We start from the raw sequence: 24078 nt of genomic DNA, 5'->3' as shown, positions 1-24078 counted from the left end.
ATAAATCTACTGTTGAATTTGCACACGTTTTAGTAAACACTGTTTGGGGAAGGAAGTCCTCATAATAAGAATTGAAAGAAAGCAAAAAGACACAGCCAAATGAAATTCTTCTGTACTATAAGTTCTAAAAATAGTTTAGAAAAATAGGAAAAGGTATGTTACTCTCCATCCGAAGACTATTGGAGTAAAAATATTTTATACACTTATAATGGGTTTTAGTTCCATGGCTTATGGTTGATGTGAATAAAAATTTTAAGCAGAATTTTTGGATCAAAATCTTTGCAATTCCTGGGATTGGGATTGTGGCTCAGTGGTAGAGCACTTGCCTAGCAAATGTGAGGCACTAGGTTTGATCCTCAGCACCACATAAAAATAAATACACATGGATGTATAACCAATGTGATTCTGCAATCTGTATACGTGGAAAAATGACAATTCATACCCTATTTGAATCAGATGTATAATATGTCAAGATCATTGTATTGTCTTGAACAACTAATAAAAATAAATTTAAAAAAAGAAAAAAAATAAGTAAAATTGTGTCCATCTACAACTAAAAAATTAAAAAAAAATCTTTCCAATTTCTAAGAGTGTGTTGCCTATATATAAGTAATAATCACGATAAGAAATTCAAAAAGGGCATAGAATCAAGCTTTTATACTCCAGAAATTGGGCTTTGGGTATGAGAATTAAGAGTCTTACTCAATTTGCCCTCAAATGACCAACTTTAAGTCCTCATAATTACTGGAAAGAACATTGGTTCCAGTCCCCTTTTTTGGAAGCTTGAGAAATTATCAATTCTCTCTCAAGATTACTCATGGGGATAAATCTTGTGGTCCTGAACATAACTGTGGCAGTGTCATTCCAAACAGGCTGCACATTCACACCTCAGTTATCTATAAGTCAAAGTGGGTCCCACCTTCAGACTAAGCTAGCAGTGTTCCTTGGATTCACCACCATAGTAAATTACCTATCTCATACTGACCTAGGTATGTATATTACTGTAACCAATTACTCCTTGAGAAATCTGAGTGTTCAAGAATTTCTTCATTCCAAAAAGAAGTAACTGCTGGATAGAGCTCCTCTTACTGAGTCCCTTGTCCCATATATCCATTGAAAGTTTTAACACCCACTCCAGGAAACATTTTGCAATGTGTAGAGGAGGTGTTTTTTGGTTGTCACACAGGGGGAAGGGGAGGGGAGGAGTTCCTTTTGGCATCTAGTGACTTCTGGTTGCAACTGACAATAGAGGCTGAGGTTGCTGTTAAACATCCTATGACGCAAAGGACAGTGACCCATAGCAAAGAATTATCCAGCCCCAAATGTCAATAGTGTGGGTCTGAGAAACCTTGAGTTAAAATATAGTAAGAATAATTGGGTACTGGTTAGGTAGAAAGCAAATCAGGAAAGACAATGTATATAGAAGCTACCCTGGTAGAGTAGGGCATAATCTCCAGATTATGAAATCTAAGAAGAACTATTGCTTTATGGAGGTATCTTTCGTAATCTGAAGAGTCCACACAATATATGTATTTAAATATTTTTATTTTCATTTCCCAAAGGAAAAAAAATAAGCAACAGTGTTTGCAGTTAAACATGCCTTTCAATCAGTGCTGGTCATATGCAAAACAAGTTATGAGAAGTATAAAGAAAAATAAACTTTTTCCCTTTAGAGGTGAAGCAACACAATTTGCATATATAATATTATATATATATATATATATACACACACATATATATGTATATATATATATATATATACACACACACTATTTTCAAAATCTTCCACAAAAGACATATTATAGTACAAATTTAGATTTTTCACCAACAAGCTCAGACTGAAGGAACTGAAGATCTCTATAGGTGTTTAAATACAAAAATGTAATACTATTACAATTTTCCAAGTAATTACTTTTCAAAGTATTTGAAAAAGCCTAATCTTCACAGCAACATGGAACACTTGGCTTTAATCAAGACAGCTGTAAGACTAAGGTTTGTCTCAATGTGAGTTTGCTGATTAATGAAAATGCTCCAATTATGCTGTAATTCTCATTTTATATACACATACACAAACAAGTATATTATTGTACTGGTGGTTTACACAGTCCAACTTCTGGAGCATTTCATTCAGCTAAGCCATGACCTTTTACTTCCTTTGAAGTACTTCAAATTAAAAACCGTTCAGAAATATCACTAATGACTACCATGACTAACTGCAAAAAGGTGCCCATTTCTCTTTTATTTATGATCAAAGTTAAGTGTGTCATGAATAAACTCTTATTTTTCCTACAGCAGCAGGTATAAGTAACAGCAATGTATAAGCTAATTTTTCAACACTAAAACCTGAGAGTTTGATATGGTAAATAATATGTCCTTCCAACTTTTCTAGGAATCCTATCACTCAATGTTTTTAAAATAATGATATGGCAAATCTTAAGCACGAAACAGCATCATTACAAAGGTGGAAACCAAACAAATAATTGTAATATGCTGCAGTGAGAAGGAGGTTTACACATGCATTTTCTGTGATGCAGACAAATGTGCAGTCATAACATGTGGCAAATGAAAACACAATGTGAAATATGATATAAGAAGGCTAAAAGCAAACATACAGGCCTGGGTGCATGAGTTGCATAAAAAAAAAAAAGAACAAAGCTAATGAGGCAACACTGGCTTAAATTTCTAAGCACAACTGAAGATAATCTAACAGTGCAGACACTGAAGACAAAAGAGAAAAAAAGAGCAGGGATGATCCAGCCTAAGGAGAACTGAGGAAAGAGATAAGCCACACAAAAGAGTTCTGGGTAGAAAAGGGCGAACTTGCCCTGCCACATGTGGATGTTGAAAGATGGGAAGGGCTTGTCCCCAAAACTTATTTTGGATTAGTTTTTGGGCCCATGTTGTCATTCACCAAAGCAATGGAAATTACTCAAAATATTCATTCCAACAGTCAAAAATAATTCCTACTGGGTTTGAAAGAATATGTTACTGATCTATAAAGGATTTCTGTAGATAAATCAAAATTCCAGGCCTTAAAAGTAACCTACTCTTAGGGTCTTCAACTGGCTTACCTGCTTCAACAGCTTGCCAATTACTGAATGATGAATCAGCAGTGAAGATTAAACACACCTCTACTTAGTACTATTCTCTGCCTTTCTGGAATGTACAAAAGTACAGGTTCCTTTTCACCATTTCACTCAGTGTAAATCAACACAAGAAATGCTGGATCTGATAAGTTTTTGCTACTCAACCATATCCAAGTGTCCTTTCTCATTTTATTTGCTGCATGCATATTGGCATTAATTACACCACCACACTGCTACACCTTCAAGCCATATGGCAAGGACTTAGTGAGCCTTTATTTTTGTTAGGTACATTCAGAGCCTTGCAAGCGACCAAGTATAAAAAGGAAATAATGGGGGGAAAGGAAACAAATTATATATATATGTGTGTGTGTGTGTGTGTGTGTGTGTGTGTGTATTTATATCCTTAAAGGTATGTAGCTTTAAGAATAAAGACAAATAACCATAAAACAACTATACTAACTACCACTAAATGAGGAAATATGTGGGAAAGGTAGAAGTGCTCTGTTATCTTATGAAACTCAATTTTCATTAGGTTCTTACACAGCCATACAAAGGTCTAAATAAAAAAATAAAACAACACAGAAATGAAAACATATCTATTCTTAGTAAGACTATCCCTCTACCAAAACTTCCTCTAAAACAAACAACTGAGTAGACAGCACACAAGTATCCTATTCACTATAGCCTGTGTGAGCAGTAAGGGGAAGGGGAGAATGGGAGGCTGTCATACACTGATCCTCGATTTTCATTAGGCACCTGTGTATCTATCTATGCAAAGGACAAGGAGCCTGACTGATAACAGAAATACATATATATATTTTTAAAAAGTATATACCCCATCCCTTTTCCACAACCTACCCAAAAAACCCTCCCCATAAAAAAGCAAACCCAAGTTATAAAAGTATTGCCCCTACAGGCAACAAGGGAAAGGGAGCAGAGGAGAGTTATCATACATCTGGACCTCCATGTTTCATTATGAATCTACAAGTCCCAGTAAAGGTCTGGGTACAATGTGAAATAACACACAGAATGCAGTAAATATTTATATATATTAAAAGTATATGTACAACCAGACCCCCCCAACAAAGAAAACAAATATCTATTCTACCACTGCCCACCAGGCAATGAAGGATGGGGTATGTGGGATATTTTTCATAGAGTCAATCTCAATGTTCATTAAGTATCTAAATAGTCATGCAAAGGGTAAGATTCAAAAAGGTGAAAAAATATTTACATATTAAAAATATATACATTTAGCCTTTTTTCTTAATAAGCTCATTCCCCATTAAAAACCCCAAAACAAAACATACACATACACACACACACACCAAAACAAGGCCTACAGTACTTAGATACTACTACCTGTACACACAGGTGATAAGGAAAGAGAAGGAAGATACATCATACCTCTGGGTCTGAGTCTCTCATTATATTTGATACCTACAAGTCCAAACAAAACACTAGATTGGAAGTGAAAAAAATTAAAACTAGTAGACTTTTATATACATTAAAATACACATCTATATCTATATCTATATATCTATATATAAACTCATAAAATTCCCAGCCCTGCCAAAACAAAAACAAACAAAAAACCCCAAACCAAAAACAAAACACAACTAAACAACTACTCTACTAGTCATTGCCCATATAGGCAATAAGGGAAGGGGAGAAGGGATAATTTTTCATAGAATGAACCTCAATTTTCTTTATGTACCTAAATGTCCATAGAAAGGTCTAGGTACAAAATGCATAACATAAAAAAGGAGCAAAAACATTTATATACAGATATAAAAGTACATTCCCCATCCTTCTGAGGTGTGGAGTAAAAAAAAAAAAATCTACAACTCTACAACTATTGCCCACAGAGGCAATAAGGAAAGGGGAAAAGAGGAAATTTTCATACATCCGGACCTCCATGTCTCATTAGATATCTATAAGTCCACACAAAGGACCTGGCACAAAATAAAAAAACACAATACAGTAACAAAAACCACAGACATGTTTTATAGTATATATCCTGTCCTTAGTCCCCATTCATCCCTAAAAACTTAAAATACTTTAGAATTATTGTCCACACAAATAAAAAGGAAAAAGGAGAAGAGGAGAGAATCTGTGGTGCACTAGGAACCTCACATGTCCAAGTTGAAGGACTGTGAGTCAGTAAAATACTGCAAAAAAGAAGTAAAAATAGGCACATACATTTAAAAAGTATATGCTTCTACAGAAGCCTTGCAACTAACTGCCTATACTACCAGGCATTGCCCACACAGATAATACAATGAAAGAGAAGAGCAGATTTGTCATAGAAAGATCCTCAACTTTCTTCACAAAGAACAAGATAGGAAATGAAAAAATAATCAAAAAGCAGCAAAAGCATTTATATACATGTTTAAAGTATATACTCTTACCTTAAAACCACTTTCACTCCTCTAGCATAAAAACCTTCAAAAAACTCAAAACTGTTTTAAAAAGTATTGCCCAAACAGGCAGTAAGGGAAAGGGAGAAGAGGAGATTGTTATACATCTGGAACTCCATGGTTCATTAGGTAGCTTCCGGTCTGGTTACCCAATGAATTAATACAAGATAACAGTAAGAACACATATATACACTAAGTGCACTTCCCCTTTCCCCTACCCTCCAAATACCTCACTCCACAACTACTCTAGCTGCTGCCCAACAGGCATAAGAGGTGGAGAGAAGAGGCAACTGATACACATCTGGACCTCCATGTTTCACTAGGTCTTTTCATGTCCTTGAGGAGGACACAGTACAAAATGAATTAGTAATACCTTGTAGTAGCAAGCACATTTATACACACTGAGTGCAAATCCCATTCACAGCAAACACAACAAACTACTCTATTAGCTACTGCCTAACAAGACAAAAAGGAAAAGGGAAAGCAGGAGATTTATTATATTCTAAAGCTCAATTTTTAAGCATATATGCAACCATGCAAAGACCTATAAAATGAAGCATAAAAAGTAGCATAATGTTTATATGCACTTGAAAGAACAATAGTCCCTAAGACTAGATCCAAGCAACAGCCAATATGACCACTCTGCTATTATCCATGCAGGCAATAAGAGAGGTAAATAGGACAATTCCATACTTGTGGACCTCCACAGTTTATTGACATGCCCATTAAAAAGAAAAATGAAGTGCAAAATGAAACAACACAAAATAGCAGCAAAAACATTTGTACTCATTTTTTTTTGGGGGGGGGAGTTACTCGGGATTGAACCCAGAGGTGCTCTAACACTGAGCTAGACTCCCAGTTCTTTTTAATTTTTATTTTGAGACAGGGTTTCACTAAGTTACCCAGGATCACCTGAACTTGCAAGCCACCTGCCTTTGCCTCCTAAATTGCTGGGATTGCAAGCGTGTGCCACTGTACCTAGTTCATTTGTTCATACTTTTAAAAGAAGCTACTCTGCATTCCTTCAAGCACTACCATCTCCTTTCAGAAAAAGAAACCAAATACTTACTCTGCAGCTATTGTTACAAAGGTAATATGGGAAGGGGAGAGAGAGATTCATAGGACAGTATTTCATTTTTCATCAAGACAAAATATTTAAGATGAAAGATATAAAAACAGAAAAACACATATGTACATTTAAAAAGTATATATATCTTCCCAAACCATGTAAAAAAAATCAATTATTCTACTAGCTATTGCCATGCAGGCAAATGGGAAAGGGAGATGAGGGGATTCATCATCCTTTTTTGGACCTCCACTTTTCACTTGGTACTTACTTGCCAATGAAGAGAACAAAGCACAAAATAAAAGAATGCAGAACTAAGCAAAAAATATACCTTAGTTTTAAAAAATACAAATGGGGGTTAGGGGGGGAAAATCTTTTTTTTTTTTAAAAAAAGAGATAATTCCAATAAAAACAAAAGTAATAAAGGCAAAGGTGAGAAGAGCTCCATCATACCTATGACCCCAATTCTTAGGCCTATGTAACAAAATCCAGGTCTAATTTTGCCACTCAGTCCAGGAACTGCTGTCCATGGTGATGATACATCTGAGTTGGATTGTACCTTCCCTGTAGCCCCATGAAACACAAGGGAGTCATGTAAATGCTCAGCAGCCTAATTTCAAATTTTGGTTCCAATGCTTTAGTTTGCATAGACTCTTAAAATCCTGTTCAGTAACAGGCTACCAGTATTCTAAACAACTTAGCACTTAATATGACTTCTTACTTCCCAATATTCAGAAAGGATTCTAATTGGTGCCCAAAAATACTGATGCAGCTTGATTTGCTCTCTATACCCAGGACTCTTCTGAGAGCATTTTTATTCCTACAGTAACAGTGGCTAAAGTCCCATAAAATTAAAACATATAGCAAAAAAAAAAAAGTTAAATAGAGCCTGATATAGTAATTTTGTGAACACTGAAACAAGAACAAATACAATTTCATTTAAAGAAACTTAAAAAAAAAAGATGGAGGAAGGCATAAGCTTATGATGGAAGCTGCCAGTACTTGCAGTATAATGTCTAATCCCTTCATAACAACAGAACAATCTGAACTCCTCCAATTTCTTTTTTCTGAACCTTTCAGGTCTCCAAGGTACATGTTTTCCTTCTACAATTCTAGATTTCCAATTCTGTCTTTCCTAATGATTTAGTAGCATGTGCCTTTTTATAGTATATTCAAGTAGATCGTCTCTCTTCAATGAACTAAATACTCATTTCAACAAGTACTCAATTATGTCAGATAGCTGTGTGCTTATGTGAAGGCATATTACGACTTCTGTGCTTCTGCATTCCAAGAAATACAATGCATAACATAAAACTGGGGGGGAGGGATCAGAAAACTACCAATATAATTAATAACTATAAGTTATACCTCTCATTTAACCTTGTATTCCTGACTTAATTCCCATATAAATGGGTTAGCATAACATTAAAAATTATGGAATTCCATGGGAAAAACAGAGATGAGGACTACTAACATGACAAAAAAACTGAGGTGAGGGCTACAAATAAAATTGCAGATAGTATGGATCCAGTATCATGGGAATGAACATCTTTGGGTATAGGGAGAGTAATGGATCATGAGTTACCTCTTTTTCAGCCCATGTTTTGGTAAGGTTTTACTTACAACAACACGCTACCACCTGTACCCCACATACAGTCACAGAAAAAAATTATATCAATTAAATACAAGATTTACCAAATGCAGAGTTAACATGTATTTTAGGAGCAATGTGAAGATGGGGAGATAAAACTGAAGAATCTTAACTGATTTCAAGAAGTAGCAAACTTTAAACTCTGTATCAAATTGGAACTTAGTAATATAAGATGGTAAAATGCCAGTAACAAAAAATTCCCTAAAAGATTAGTATTTTTTCCTTCACTCTGAAAGTACAAAAACATACTACCTTTAAATATCAAGTAAATTATCGTTCATTTACCAAAGCACAGGGGAATAAAGATCTACAATCATCTCAGTTTCAATAAGACATCTTCAGATGATTCTGTGATTCTCATAATATTTTCAAAAACAAATCAATGTTTAGAAAAGACTAAACTGAGAAAGACACACTAGGATTAAAGCAGGCTATCTTTTAGCTTGCCAGCCTTTTAAATTTTGTTATATAAAAATATTTTCATAAAATAAAATATAACTTTGTACACAACCCCACATTTCCTAACTTCATATCTGCTGAATAAAAAAAGGTGACCTTTCCCAATGTCTGTGTGGAGTGTTTTAAGTGCTCACAAACAAGTCATTCCCCTTTTTATGTACATATATGCTGTTTTCAAAGAAAATATAAAGTTCTCAAGAGTTATTATGAAGAAAACTTTTCTACTAAGAATCAAGGAAACATAACAATCTACTTATAAGTCTGCATAGCTCAAAAAGTTCAAGTACAGTATTTCTCCTTCAGGAGTAAAATGCCATACAATTTTGGATTTCTTTCTTTCATTCTGTCTTTCCTTGGCCACTCCATTTAATGTTAGTTTGGCCATAATAAAAGAAGAATATGATTTTTTTTCAACCAAAGTATAGTACTGTTTTTAATAGTGGAAAAAATTCAAAGCCCACCATATTAAGCATGAATTTGATTTATTCCTATCCCACATTCTCTTTGTTTCTTTAAGGTACTATGGTGAACTTCAAATAAAATTTTTTAATTTGTCAAAGGCCCTATTTTAAAATATGCTTCTAATATGCCACTGTATCATATAAAATGAAAATCCACACATGGGTGTGATTTAGAGAGAAAGTATCTATGATCTGTGAGGTCAAAAGACAACTTAAGCAAATTGCATTCTTAGTACTAGAGATACAAGTCACAATGAAAAACACCAGTGCTAACAGATTGTTTGTCACAAACACAGAAATATTTATCTAAAACAAATATTTATCTGAAAAAAAGGCCTATCTAGGACAGGAGCGATGACAGTGTATAGATTTTGGGGATTATTGGCATTCATGAAAAAAATAATTATAATTAACTCTAACTCAGTTTGGAACATTTTCCTATGGTAACACTATATAGATGAAACAAAAAGTATTAAATATTTGGAAAATTTAACCTTTTGTCCTGGTTATTTATCTGTTCAATAACAACAAAAATTTTTAAAAAATTCGGTAGCACCCAGCTATTGTGCAGGAAAAAAAATATAATAGAGATATTATTTAAACTTTTTTCAGAAAATAAAGGATTACTCAAAACCCTAAAATCAAAAGTAGATCTGCACACAAATCAGTTCTCTGCAGCTGCATGTGTCACCATCTTCATTATCATACCCTTCAAGGCCAGCTCTGAGCCACCTTTCAATAGCATTTGAAAACAAGAAGCAACAAAGGGCTGCCAAACCAGCAGCATGCAAAGACGGTGGGTCTTACAGCAGACCTTTCCTTGTTTCACTGGCTCAATAACTTCCTGGACACTGAGAAATAGGGTAGAATTCCAAAAATGATTTTTTCCCCATATATCTTCAAGGTAGAAAAATTACTTATTGTTTTTGTAGATGATTGGCATACAGATGAATATAATTTTGTAATAAATAACTACATACTGCCTAAAGACATTTCAGAAAAGACAGTTGGGCCCTGAGCTAACTAGAACTTTTAACAGTGCAAACAACTCTGCCACAGTCTTGGCTTCACCTTGGCTTTGGCAGAAGCAACAGAGCCCAAATTCACAAGCTCTCTAAATGGGTGACAAAACGAGGTGCAGTTGTGCATGCTACAGCCACCAAGACAGATTTTTGAGATTCTTCTCCATCCATTGGATATTCAACTGAATGACTTCCAAGGCCTCCTGGACACAACGAAGCCGAAAGGTTGTCTCCGACTGATTTTCAAAGAATGCCTGGACCTGTAAGTTCCACATAGAAGAATTGTAAAGGAAAAGGACAAGCAACCTGACCATCCTTTAAAAATGAGCTTTAACTTATCAATGGCTCTGCTGATTCCTTGCAAGCAGTAGAAAGAAGTGCTTTAACATCGAAGGTATCTACATGGAGTTCTCAACCAAGCATGGTGATATCTGAAGTGGTTTTAAAAATGAATTTCCTTTACTCCCACAAGAATGAATTTTTCTAACTTAAAATATATATTAAAAAATGTTCAAGAAACAATGAGTGGTACCTAAAGTTTAAATTCACCTTTTGAATGGAATTTCTCAAAGTAATTTTATTACCACTGAAATTATTTGTATCAGAAAGAAAAGGGAATAGTGTTGAGGATGGATTCAGAATGCTTTCTCCTTGCCATACATCCAAACCTCTACAGGTAATCTCATTATAGCATCATTAACACTGATGAAGGGAGACACAGAAAAGGGATGAGAATTAGCATGAAAAGACACCATTTCACTTATACCAGGCAAACTAAGGGGAAAAGCTACATAGGCTCCCCATTAACATTTTATACAACCAACCTCAAACAAATGTGCCTTCGTTGAAAACAGGTGAGTAGATCCAGCAACAATACTTTGTATGGTATAGGACCCAAGATGGAACCTGAAGAAACACAAACATAAGAGAGAAAAATGAGGCAGCTACACGTAAGCAAAGCACTGCTTCTGAGTGCAAAGGACTTGTTTTAATGCAACAGGCAAGGTGAAGCCTCTTGGGAACTGCACCTCAGGGTCAAGGATAGGCTACATATGCTTGCTGCCAGGGGGAAAGGAATGTAGGCAGATTACGCCAGGAGAGTTTGGGATAGCCCTGTGAATTTTAATCCATTTGATCTTTTCAAAGATCATACACACACAGAGAGAGAGAGAGAGAGAGAGAGAGAGAGAGAGAGAGAGAGAGAGAGAGAGAGAGAAATGTCAATGTTTTAAAAGAGAGAAAGAAGGAAAGAAACCTGCATGTGTTATCTGGCTAGGTGTGAGTTCTCATAATGCCTTGGCAATGGAGAGGAATTTTAAACACACCAAATAAATTGTTATTCTGAAACAGTCTGTGGCCATGCTGGTCTAAGTGATTGGTGTCATGCATGGCTGGCTTTGATTAGTACTTGAATGGAATACCCTGTTAAATGACTCTAGCTACAGAATTATGTTTATAAATGTGAATATTTCTGGGTGTTTTTTTTTCTAAATAGAGTCTGAGAACACTAACAGTCATTCTCTGAGAAACTTACTTCTGTACAAGCTTATTCCAGTTCTCCTTGACAAAATCCCATGCCAATAAGTGTCCAGGAAAACGTCGGCCCACTGTTCTAATGATAAATGACAACTTTTGTGTTCGGATGATATCTCCATCAAGGCTACTTTTCATTAACCTGAAGAGCAAAACAGATTTAATCTCCGAAATAACCATTCATGAAGACATGGTGGCTCCACTGAAATTAGTATTGGTTTCCTAAGTAAAGGTGGATAGCAAATCAAGGGAAATAAATATTGGATTAGTCGAAGAGTGAAAGCTTGCCATTTTTAAAACATAAAGGATGAACTCAACATAGGCATTTACATATACTGTCACATAATAATTTTTGATATATGAAGGATATTTAGGGAATATATTCTGTTAGAATTTATTACAGTTCTTGAGACTGGTACTTCTTTCCAGCAAAAAACATTTTTTTTTTATTTGAATAGGCAGATAAATACTTTAATTACTTTTAAAAATTGGGTTGTTTAAATGATTTGACAATGAAGGTACATTTCATTATATACTAATTAGTAGGTAGCATTTATTGATTTTGTGTACTAGATAATGCTGTAAGTCTTCCACACAACAGTGCTATGAAGTAGGCATTTATTATCCATCTCCATTATAGTTGAAGAAACTTAAGGTTATATAATTGCCCCATGATTTATAACTGACAAATACTGAAGCCTAGCATTTGGAATGTATGTGGTTCTTAGATAGTATACTATACGGTTTACTGAGAGTAAGGAAAACACACCCTCCCAAAAGAATGTGGCACTATTTTTTAGGGCAAAAAAACCTCAACGTCCAACAAGATGTGGCAGGTTAAATAAATTATAATACAGCCATACTTATGAATACCATGTATCCATAAAAACAAATAAAAGTAGGCTTTATGAACTCAATAATTGATTACTAATCAAAAAGAAAACACTGAATATAGGATAAATCTATGTTAAAAATGTGATTAAAGTTGGGCACGCTGGTGCATACTTATAATTCCAGTGACTTGTAAGACTAAGGCAGGATTGCAAGTTGAGGCCAGCCTCAGCAACTTAGCAAGATCAAAATAAAAAATCAAAAGGCTATGGATCTAGCTCAATGGTAAAGCATCCCTGGGTTCAATTCCCAGTACTTAAAAAATGTGGCTAAATATGCATGCATGTCTGAATGCATATGCAGGATGAGCATCATCAGAGTGCTTCTCTTGCAGAATTTTTCATATGACAAATGCTCAAGCTGTAGGCCACAACTGCTACTATTAACAGAGAGAATGGAAAATAAGAATTAATGTGAAGGGTCATGAGAAAGACTTCCATTTTAGTTCATCTTCTAGGTATGATCTGAACACCTTATAATGGGAGTTGCACGTGTGGTGCACCAGGAAATAAAGTTTTCTCTATCTGCTTAGGTCAAAGGCTGGCCACTGCTCTAAATAAAATGCCTATTTGCAGTGTCTTGTGTAGAAAGTGAGCACATGCTAAGGGCATCTCTGTGACACCATTAGGATTTATCTCAATGAAATTACATAAGAGAAGAAAGGAGACCCAGGAGCCTCCTTCTATCCTTCTTGTATGGCTTTCAGCTTCTGTGTCCCCATGCTCCAGATACCTTCTCACTTCTCTTGATTCGAGCTCCTCTACCCTGCCATTGTGTGTTCCTCCTATCAGGAGGCCTCCTTACAGCCCTTCTTTCACCCATGTGAAATTCCCATTCCCAAGTCTTCATCAGCTGGATGTTAAAAAGAAGTCTGACGAATAAATTAACATGAAGGTAGAACTTCTAAGTTTTTAAACATTACCTTTTTCTATTTTAATTTTTTGTTGTTGTTGTTGTAGATGGACAGAATACTTTTATTTTATTCATTTATTTTTATGTGGCACTGCTGAGGATTGAACCCAGTGCCTCACATGTGCTAGGCAAGGGCTCTGCCACTGAGCTAAAGCCCCACCCTACATTATCTTTTTCTGAAGTGTCTGCATTTTTAAAATGACAGTTTGAACAGAGAAATGCCTTGGCCCAAAAGAATGAGGTACTAACTGTGTAGTTTAAAACATGCCAAAGGGAAGACATTTTTGAGGAGGGTAGAAGGTTGTGATCCTAACATTTCCAACCTCTGAATAAAGCATATTTTGCCTGTCTGTAAAGGTTCAATCACCAAGATGAAGCCCAGCACCTGCAGCATTTTGTCATACTGCCCAAGTCAGGTCTGGCTTATGACAAAAAGGAAGAGGGAGATCTCAAAGAAAATGAACTTCCATCTGAGGAGCAAAGTGTTTTTTTATCTTTTGGTTTCTTTATATCAAATATTTATTGACTAGCTTCATACCAGTGAAGTTTCCATACATCCTCTGAGCTGGCAAGAGCTTCAAGTATTTTGTTTTTCTCTGCTTCAGAGCCTACAGATTTGTACTTGCTTAAGAGGAATAACCAGCCTTCCTCAGTTTTTGCTCCAGCTTTGAACACAGTAGTCATGACATCAGTAGGCAGGCTGTAAGAGAGATGATCAAACATAAGAAAAATAAGAAAGCATTCTGAATACAAAGACAAGGACATGGTATTGAGTGGCAGTGATGTGTTGTGGGGCAGGGTAGGCAATAATCACAAAAGTCTTAACTACACAATTTAGAGTTAAGAAAAAGGTTAATTCAGTGATTTCTGCTTTCCTGTGAGTAGGACTCTGAAGAACACCAGTTCACAGTGCAATTTAATACAGTAATTATTCACCGAGCACTATTAAGAATCAGGCAGGCAACTGGAGAGAGGATGAGAAATAGTCCCTTGTCCTCCAGGAACTCATGGCTATCTCAAAGTGTACAGAAATAATAACATGTAGCAAGTTTCATGGTATAAATTCAGAAGTGGGTACAAAGGGCAGGATATAATAAGAAGAGAGGATGAAACACAGTCTGGTTTCTTCAAGATCTCTGAAATGGGCAAAACTTGAAGAGTTATTCGAATCCTCTACTCCCAACTTCCTATCTGATACTTGAATCTTTTCTCCATAATGCCCAAGAAAGAGCCTGGAGACAACTGATCATCACCCAAAGTGTTGCTACTAACTGCTCACTCTACCTGCCATGTTTTGTTTCTAAATTAAAGGAGACTTTTTTTGTCATCACACACCCATAAGAATGGCTGCTATCAAATGAAAAAAAATAGGGACTGGGACTGTAGTTTAGTGGTAGAATGTTTGCCTAGCATGTGTGAGGCTGTGGGTTCAATTTCTAGTACTGCAATAGCTTTCTTTTTTTAATCAGAAAATAACATTGGCAATGATATGGAAAAACTGGAACATTTATGTAATTTTGGTGGGAATGTAAAATGGTACAACATAGCAGTTCCTCAAAAAATATTAAAAATAGAATTTTTATGATCCAGCATTACTACTTCTGGATATATATCAAAATGAATTCAAAGCAAGGGCTCCAAGAGATTTGTGCCTATGTTCATGGCAGTATTACTCACAATGGTTAAAAAGGTGGAAGCAATCCAAAGGTTTATCCATGAATAAATGGATAAACAAATGCATTAGTACATATAGTAAAATATTACTTGCCCTCAAAAAAGGAAGGAATCTCTGACACATGGTATAACACATGTGAACCTTGAAGACATTATGCTAAATAAAAAAGGATAGATGCTGTATGGTTTCACTTATATCACATATCTGTTGTAGTCAAACTTACAGAAGCAGAAAGCAGAAAAGTGGTTTCCAGGGGTTTTAGGGAGGAGGGGGTGGAGAATTGTTTAATGGGTATAAAGTTTCAGTTTTGTAAGAGGAGAAAAGTTCTGGAATTTGGAGCACTACAATGTGAGTATACCTAACACTATTCAACTGTACTCTAATGAAAGGTTAAGATGGTAAATGTTATGTGTATTTGACCCAAATTTTTAAAAATGTCTTGTCTGAGAACATAGGTGCATAGAGCTCTTCTACATTAACATGCAGTTTTATAACATTTACGACCCAGGTTAAGAAGATTTGTTTTCAGTGTATTATGTGAGGTAAAGGGAATTCACTTGAGTGGACATACACTTCACCTTTGAGTTCCATTGGATGCCATCCAATCATTAAAGAGCTTCATGGCTTCAGTGCTACAATTCTCCAGGCTATGGGTGCAAGCAAATTCTAGCAAGACTGATCGAAGCTCTCGCATAGATGGAGGGCCCTCATCAGTCCAAGTTTGTTGTTGAATTTGGTGTTGAAGCAATTTAAATACTCTGGTCTAGAGAGACAAAATGGATTATAAAGGAGTAATAATAATTAGAATAACCAGTAGAATCAGAACAATCACATCTTTCCCCAACATTTATTCAATTAGGGAAGAAAAAGGGCACAGATATTTCTCATTAGATATCAAATGACATATGAATCCCATGTAAAGCTGGAATGAAATCCACTAAATAACAAAGCCTGTACATAAGGTTGCTACAAGGGGGGATTTTAGTGATAAACTCAGAAAGAAATAATGGCATCTGTGCAGTATCCTGTGTATACTCAGCTAGAAGTTACTTTCTTGCCAAAAATTATCACCTATAACTCGCTGATGAAAGGAACTTGAAATTTCCTGAACTAATGCTTTAGAATCATAAGCTCATAAAGCAAAGAGAGAAAAATGCACTTCTTTACTGATGACTAATGTTTAAATGTTTTTAAATTCAATATTAAAGGTATATTTAACATATGAACTAGTCTAATACTATAGCAAATTAATATAACCATACTAACAAGAAAATGAATACTATATGGAAGAATAATTATTTATAGTATTCCCACAATTTTTTATGTAAAAAAATTTCACATCTATCAGAAGTGTGCAAGTATAATACAGTGAAAATCCATAAGCTGTTCATCTAGATTTACCAGTTTTTAACACTCTTTCATTTGTTTTATATGTGTGTAAAAACACATACATGCTTGTTTCTTTTCTGGTGTTAGCTGAACCATATGAGAATAAGTTACAGACATGATGTTTCATTTGTAAATACTATAGCATGCAACTCCCAGAAATAAGGATATTCTCCTATTTAACCAAAATGCCTTATCGCACTTAAGAAAACAGACAATTATTTAATAATATCTACTATACTATCCAGTCCATTGTTATAGTCACACTTTGGAATAGGAAATCATTGTAAAATATATATTTTTTATATTTAGGAGTCACCAAATTTTTCATCTCTCTCTACAATAAAAGCATAAAACTATCTAGAGTATTTTCATATTGTGAAGTATTTTTATGTTGGAAACTGTTGTGCATGGGGACAGGGTGAAGACACAGGATTAAAAAACACTGCCTATGAAATACGCATTTATTAAATCCACTAGAAGAGAAAAATTCTAATATAAAAATGTTTACAAGATTTTTTTTTTTTAAAGAGAAATTTTTTATGGCTATATAAAGAAGGATCAATGGAAAAAAACCTTACTGGTGCCCCTCTCCTTCAGGGATCTCAGGCAAGCAGATCCCCTTCACTGATGGTTTATCTTTTCCATCACCATTACTCTCATGTCTCAACTAATCAAGTGATGACCACATTATGACCACAGATGATCACATTCAAAAAAAATCTCTCAACCCAGAAATTTTAGTTCAAGTTCCTCACAAAGCATTATTTTATTCTTGTGTATCATTGTCAATACCCCAAATGAGTCTTATTTGGAGAGTTTTAAATTTGAGGCCATTTTTTTCAGCAGATCTTCTCTGAATAAGTCTCTTAATGGAGCTTAACAGGAGAATGGAAAAAAAGATTCTATGCAAGAAGGACTCAAAGTCTGTGATAATGTATCAACTTGCTTTGTTTGTTTAATAGCAATGAAATAGACAACAGACACCTCGTGGAATGTGTTAGTGCTAAAGCTTGGGAGTTATTGGGAGGACATGAAGTGGAAAAATATTTGCAATGCAGACTGATAATGCAAGGAACATCAAAGCAAGACAGGATCCCCCTTGGACAATGCTGACTGCCTTGGTATCAGCTGTCTACAACTGGCCTAACCTTTTCAAAAGAATCCTGAGAGCTCACTGTCCCAAGTGACTAAATAATAAAAGAAATTTAAAAGCTACTCAAACTGTCAAATAGAAACAAAGGAAGAATGTAAGGGAAAAAAAGTTATGTTTGAAATCCTACTTTAAAAAACTCAGTGGAGAAACATGGCAATGCTTATTGAGAGCTTATAATTACACAAAGGAGCTCAAGGAAAAAATGGCACTTCACATATTAGAAGCAAAGAAAACCTGACCCTTGAAGATGTTACACTACTGCAATTACGGGGTACAGTTTTATTAATGTGTCTCTCTAGATTACATCATCAAGATGAATTCTTAAGAGTTTATTTTAATTATATTTCAAATTATAACTATTTTATTAAAAATAATTCTATTTTTAGAAAAATTCCATTATGAAATATGGACATTTATTAGCAATTCAGGTTATATTTTGAATTAATATTAATGAAGCAGGTACTTCAAATTACCTTTCCCTTTCAGAAATAAAGTGGAATCTGTTTTTCTATGGTTTATAAATTAATGTTTTGAAATTTTAGCTCATTAAACAACAGAATCCAACCATATGATTTCATAAAGTAAAAATTGGAAGTGGGGAGAGGAAATAAGTTGTTGGGTTATATAAGAAACAAACAATGGATATGTAAAATAAAATACAACAACAATAACATAAAATGGTTTAAAAAATAAAAGACAGGGAAAGATGCTGGAACTTATGTTATATATTACATTTTGATTTATTACCCTAATTTTACACTGATATGCCCAGAGAGTTCTTTCCTAGGTCAACTGAGTTTCTTAAAAGTGAAATGTCAGTTTTTATTGAAAAAGGTTTATCCCACCAATGCCTCATATGTAAGAGAATGACAGATTTCTAAGTGATAAAACAGGAATATGGCTAGGATCAGACATTAACATCAGATGTGAACAATTTAACAAGATTCAAATGTGCCTCCACCACAACAGCACAGTATACATCACAATATGTGCCATATATCATGTATAGCCTACACAAAAATATCCTATATATATAATGCTTTGGTTAAAATGACAAAAATAATTAGACACTAATTTTAAACACTAATACTTTGAACTTTGGACTCAAGGAATTAGAAAGGTCTGCCATCTCAGTTCCTCACTACAGAGTTCATAGTTTGAGAGTTTTGATACTACCATAATGCCCTAAGATTAGAAAAAGAATTTCAAAAGATAACAGGTTCTCTCTAATGATGAACTGAAGCCAACTTGGATTTTAGTTAACAACATGAAGACTTACAGCAGCAAAAGGGTCCGGGTTCCTAGAAACATATACTAAGCCTCCTGTCCTTGTCATCTGTCCATCAGTCCTTGGGATTCTACCCTGAAGTATGTTCATAATAAACACACACCTACCCAGAAAATTGGAAATCATCCAGGATGAAGATACAGTAGAAAGAAGAGTTACTGAGTACCAATAGGAAAGAATTTCAAAGGTCCAGATCTGTGAATTGAGTTTAATATCTGAGTTCTCAGCATAGGGCAGCTTGAGGTAAATATAAGTGCTTCCTGAGATTAAGCCCTAAACAAATCTAATGGAGACAGTCAGGGAGAAAATGGCTTCTACCATGATGAAACGTAATTAGGTTTATGGCTTCAGAGTAGGCAGACATTCTTTATATTCAAAACTAATACTGTCCTTCAATAGTGGGGAAAAATGAATTAAATATATTAATCTTATTTGTTGCTACTTCCATGGAGTTAGTTTAACAGTGATCTCTCACACACATACATTCATGTTTGCTTGGAACCTGTGAATATAACTTTATTTGGAAATAGGGTCTTTGCAGATATCAAGTTAAAACGAGGTCATACTGGGATACAGTAGTTCTAATCAAATGGTGTTCTCAGAAGAAAAGGGAAATCTGGGACACAGAGACACAGGGAGAAGACCATGTTGACAGAGGCAGAGACTGGAGTGATTCATCTTACAAAGCCAAGGGATGCCAAAGATTGCTGGCAACCACCTAAAACTAAGAAAGAGACAAGAAATAGATTCTTCCTCAAAAGAAACAAGCCCTACCCTGCCCCAAATATTTTGGCTTTCTAGTTTCTAGAACTGTGAAAAAAATTATTTGTTGTTTTCAGACACTAAATTTATAATAATTTATTATGCAAACTAATATACTACCTCAGTTGGTACTGATATAATATGGCACTAATCACTTCCAAAGTAATTTCACAATTAAAAATACAGATATAAATGAAATATACTGGGAAAACCAGATAGCCACAATGAAGTAAAACTTGGTGTCTACTTCATACCATACACAAAAATCAATTCCAGAGCTATCCTAGTTTTAAACGTAAAAGGTTAAGTTCAGAAGTTAACACAATATCTTGGTGAAGGCAAAAAATTTTGTATGCTAAACTACATTAAAGTCTAAGAGTTTATAGTAATTATAAACATCATTAAGAGAGGAAAATAAGGTATTTCAAAATACACATAATCAACAAAAGATTCATATCTGCAATAGACAAAGAACTTTACAAATTAATAAGATAAAGACAGATAATTTAATAGGAAAATTAGCAAAAGAGTTGGGCAGTTTACAAAAGATAACATCCAACATTAAAATAGTAAATATAAAAAAAATAAAAATAAAAAAAAAATAAATAAAATAGTAAATATATCAAAAGAAATTCATCTTCACTAGTCATCAGGAAAATGCAAATTAAAACCAAAATTGCAACACTGGTAAATAACCCCCAACTGCTTAAAAGAAAAATAATTTATTATGAATACTAACAATGGCAGATCTAGAATTTGTATACACTGCTGATGGGAATGTAAATTGGTACAACTATGAAAAACTACTTGACAGTACAGCATTAACTATGCACATGTTATGAGTCAGTGATTCCATTTCCAGACACATACCCCACAGAAATGCATATAAATATTCTCCATAAACACAAGAACACTCATAGTAGTGCTACCTGTGACAGCTCCATACTACAAACAACTCCATGTCTATCAACATTAGCCAAACTGGTTAATAAATGGCCAGTCTCTTTATATCCCACCACAGTAATCCTGTGTTAGATTTTACATTTGCTTTAGAGATTAGCAAGTTATCTCCATATCTCTTGGAAATGCACATAAAATCTGTAAAAAATTCTATTACTAATATTATACGTATAAAAGATATATTATAAATTGATGATCTCATTTTCAAGAAAACAACTAGATGTGGGTCTGTTACTTTAAATCTTAAATGTATAGTCGAAAATGTTTCAAACTATTTTTAGGTAAAATTTCAATTTTAAAAAGGAAAAAAAATGATAGCAAGAAAGAAGCTTTAATTTTTCAAACAAAAGGTATCCTGAAGAAATATTTCTGGAACACAAAATATAGGAACACAACACAGACAGTAGGCTTTGGAGTGAAAGTAATCTGGGATTGAATCTTGGCTCTATAATTTACTAGGTAAGTGCCTGGGGAAGTTACTTAGTCTCCTCATTTATTTAATGGGGACAGAAATACCTATTTTGATAATGTGTGAGGATTACATAAAGTAATCTACATTAAGCACTCAGAATGTACAGAATATAATAAGTACTCAGATGCTTTTGTTTCTGGTGTGCTTTATTCATTTATTCATCCAACATTACTGAGTGTCACCTGGGCCAGGTCTCGATCTAGGCACTAGTTTTTATTATTATTATTATTATTATTATTATTATTATTATTATTATTATTATTTAATGAGGGCTGCTAGCTGAAAGCCTAATGGAACAGAAAGTGATAAAAATCTTAACCATTCACTAAAGAGTCCTCAGAAATAATCTTAAAATCTCATGCACTAAAAATAGGGTGCCTTCTTTGGGGTCAGATTAGAAATGTGGGAGAGGGTGCTTTTCAAGCTTCTTCTGGCGCAAATGCCTTGTATTCCCATCCCCTCACTGAGAATCACCCATAAATGAAAGGATCATCATAGAAAATGTGGAGTAGCACAATAATGGAGATGGGAGGAGATAGAGCATGGGAGGAATGGGGGAATTTTAGATAGCGCAAAAGGGAGGGAGAGGAAGGAAGGAGGCAGAGGAGTAGGAAAGACAATGGAATGAAATGAGCATTATTACCCAAAGTACATGTATGCAGACATGAATGGTGTGACTTTGTATATAACCAGAAACATGAAAATTGTGCTCTATATGTGTACTATGAATTGAAATGCATTCTGCTGTCAGGTATAACAAATTAGAATAAATAAATTTTAAAAAATCAGAGCAAAACAAACAACAAATAGTAAACAGCTTGCAATACCGACTCCTTTAGTGCTTGCCAACAGTGTCATCAGCCACTGGATGGCAACCAGCAGGACTCCTAACCAGGATTTTCTCAGCACAAACATAATGGCCTGGCAACTAGCAAATTAATGGGATATCTACTTTGAAAAGGGGCCTATTTCAAAAATTCACTGTGTAAAAAATAACTAGGATCAAATAGAGACATTTTCTTTTTATATGACCCCACACTGAGACCAGTGTCAAAAGTCTGCATTTGGATAATCAAACAAATGTACCTTACACAAAACTTTTATTATCTCTTCATGGTAAGCAATTACATTTTGATTCAAAGTAAAAAATTCACAATCAAGAAAGTGAAGAAAATGGAATTTAGTTGGTTGCTTTTTTAGTCCAATACTGGCTGAACAAACCCAAACCTGTAAATAACAACATTGAAGGCAGGCAATAAGGGAAATTGGCAGAAAGGCAGACTTACCACCAGTCTTGAGGCCAGATCCATTTGCCCCAGTTTCTCAAGAAGGTTATAGATAAGGCCGGTCTGGAACAGGGCTTCAGTGATGGGTGCAGTATAGCTCTCATTTCTAAGATAATCAATCAAATCAAAGGCCCTCTGAAGAGGCACCTTGCCTAGGCTAATGGATGAAAGAACAGGAAATGTAAATATACTGAAACACACAGAAAAATTCTATGAATGTTGGAGAGCTTTATGGCTAGATGGCTAGTCTCAAGGATTAGAAATTTAACCAGAGTAGCATCCTGTACAGTTAAAACTCAGTATTATTAACTTAATGTTCATGTGGCCAAAGGTTTAAAGATGCATTCTAAGACAAAGATATACAATATCTCATGTTTTATTCTACAAGTCACCTGTGAATTTCTTCTGATTCAGTAAAAGTATCCCAATGTCTTGGGTGAGAAAAGATGAACAACACTGATTTTATTTATTTAATAACTGTATTTAACAGAAGAAAGGGAATGGCACAGAGAGTATGTGAATCAGAAACAAAAACATTTTATTTGTTGTTTTGTGGAAATTTATCCACTGTGAATTTATGGTGAGCACATTTTAAACTTTAGCCACTTTATATAAAAATCATAGCAGTGATGGTTGAGATAATACAAGAAGGCCACTACATAAAAAATGAACCAAAATGAAGTTAAGAGTGGTCAAGTAGAATCCTATTGAATGTTCCTCATGCTTTTAGGCCAATTTATCAATCTAAACTGGTAATCTCTTCAAAGACTATCTTTACAATAGGCCACTGCCATTCTAGGCTATGGGATTGTATAATATATGAAGTGGTTGGAAGGCAAGCAGTCCACAGATAAGGAGACTCTCGCCATTAGAGGTGTCCATCAAGCCAACAGGTGGGCACTAAACATCACACTTAAATCCCACTGCTGATTAAAAAGAATTCTCTCTGTGAAACCAAAGGAAGTTTGAACTCTTACAGCAATTTATTCAGCAAAAATATGTATTCTGCTTGTTGGTATCTGCTCTTGAATTATTACTAAATTCTGTTGTATGTTTCTTAACTTTTCAATATGTTTTTTAGCTGATGTTCCAAAACCATTTTTCTTTTTCTTTTTTGGTGTTACTTGGGATTGAACCGAAGGGCACTGTTACTGAACTACATCCCCAGACCCCACCCCACCCCCTGTTTTTTTTTTTTTTTTTGAGATAGGGTCTCACTAAGTTGCCAAAGCTATACTTGAAATAAACTTGAGATCAATCCTGCCTCAGCCTCCTGAGTCACTGGGTTTACAGGCGTATACCACCATGTCTGTTAGTAAACCATTTTTCTGAACTATTCTTTACCCTCAGTAATTCATCAAAACAAAAACTCAAAACAAGCATACTCTACCCTGCAAGTTCAAAGATGTTGTTGATGAGGTTGGCTCGGTCTTTGTCACTCAGAACATAAGGATTTATTTTCAACTGTTTGATTAGTGCTGCCCAGTCATCGTCTGCATAATGTACAATATAATAGCCAGTCATGTTTGTATTGACTTTGACCCACTGTACTTGTTCTGTAAGATTGATGATATCTAAGACAGACCAAAAAA

General features: G+C 34.8%; 1 protein-coding gene across 2 annotated transcripts in view; it reads right to left on the bottom strand.

Annotated features, from left to right (window-relative positions):
* Positions 1-1528: 1528 nt before the first annotated feature.
* The window catches only part of Lnpep (leucyl and cystinyl aminopeptidase), a 90149-nt gene continuing 67599 nt past the window's right edge, over positions 1529-24078 (bottom strand). For both annotated transcript variants that reach the window (XM_046428904.2, XM_046428913.1), the window contains exons 12-18: positions 23877-24060; positions 22487-22643; positions 15755-15939; positions 14040-14201; positions 11700-11840; positions 10990-11071; positions 1529-10425 (exon numbers count right to left, since the gene is read on the bottom strand). In XM_046428904.2, coding sequence (XP_046284860.1) covers positions 10294-10425; positions 10990-11071; positions 11700-11840; positions 14040-14201; positions 15755-15939; positions 22487-22643; positions 23877-24060 — 1043 coding nt within the window. In that variant the 3' untranslated portion in view covers positions 1529-10293. The remainder of the gene's footprint in view (positions 10426-10989; positions 11072-11699; positions 11841-14039; positions 14202-15754; positions 15940-22486; positions 22644-23876; positions 24061-24078) is intronic.

Source organism: Marmota monax, unplaced genomic scaffold (genome assembly GCF_021218885.2).
Source record: "Marmota monax isolate L192 unplaced genomic scaffold, Marmota_monax_Labrador192_F-V1.1 WCK01_AAM20220418_F8-fsc00018, whole genome shotgun sequence".
NCBI lineage: Eukaryota > Metazoa > Chordata > Mammalia > Rodentia > Sciuridae > Marmota > Marmota monax.
The sequence above is the reverse complement of the archived record's forward strand: the minus strand, read 5'-3'. Positions and strand labels throughout refer to the sequence as shown.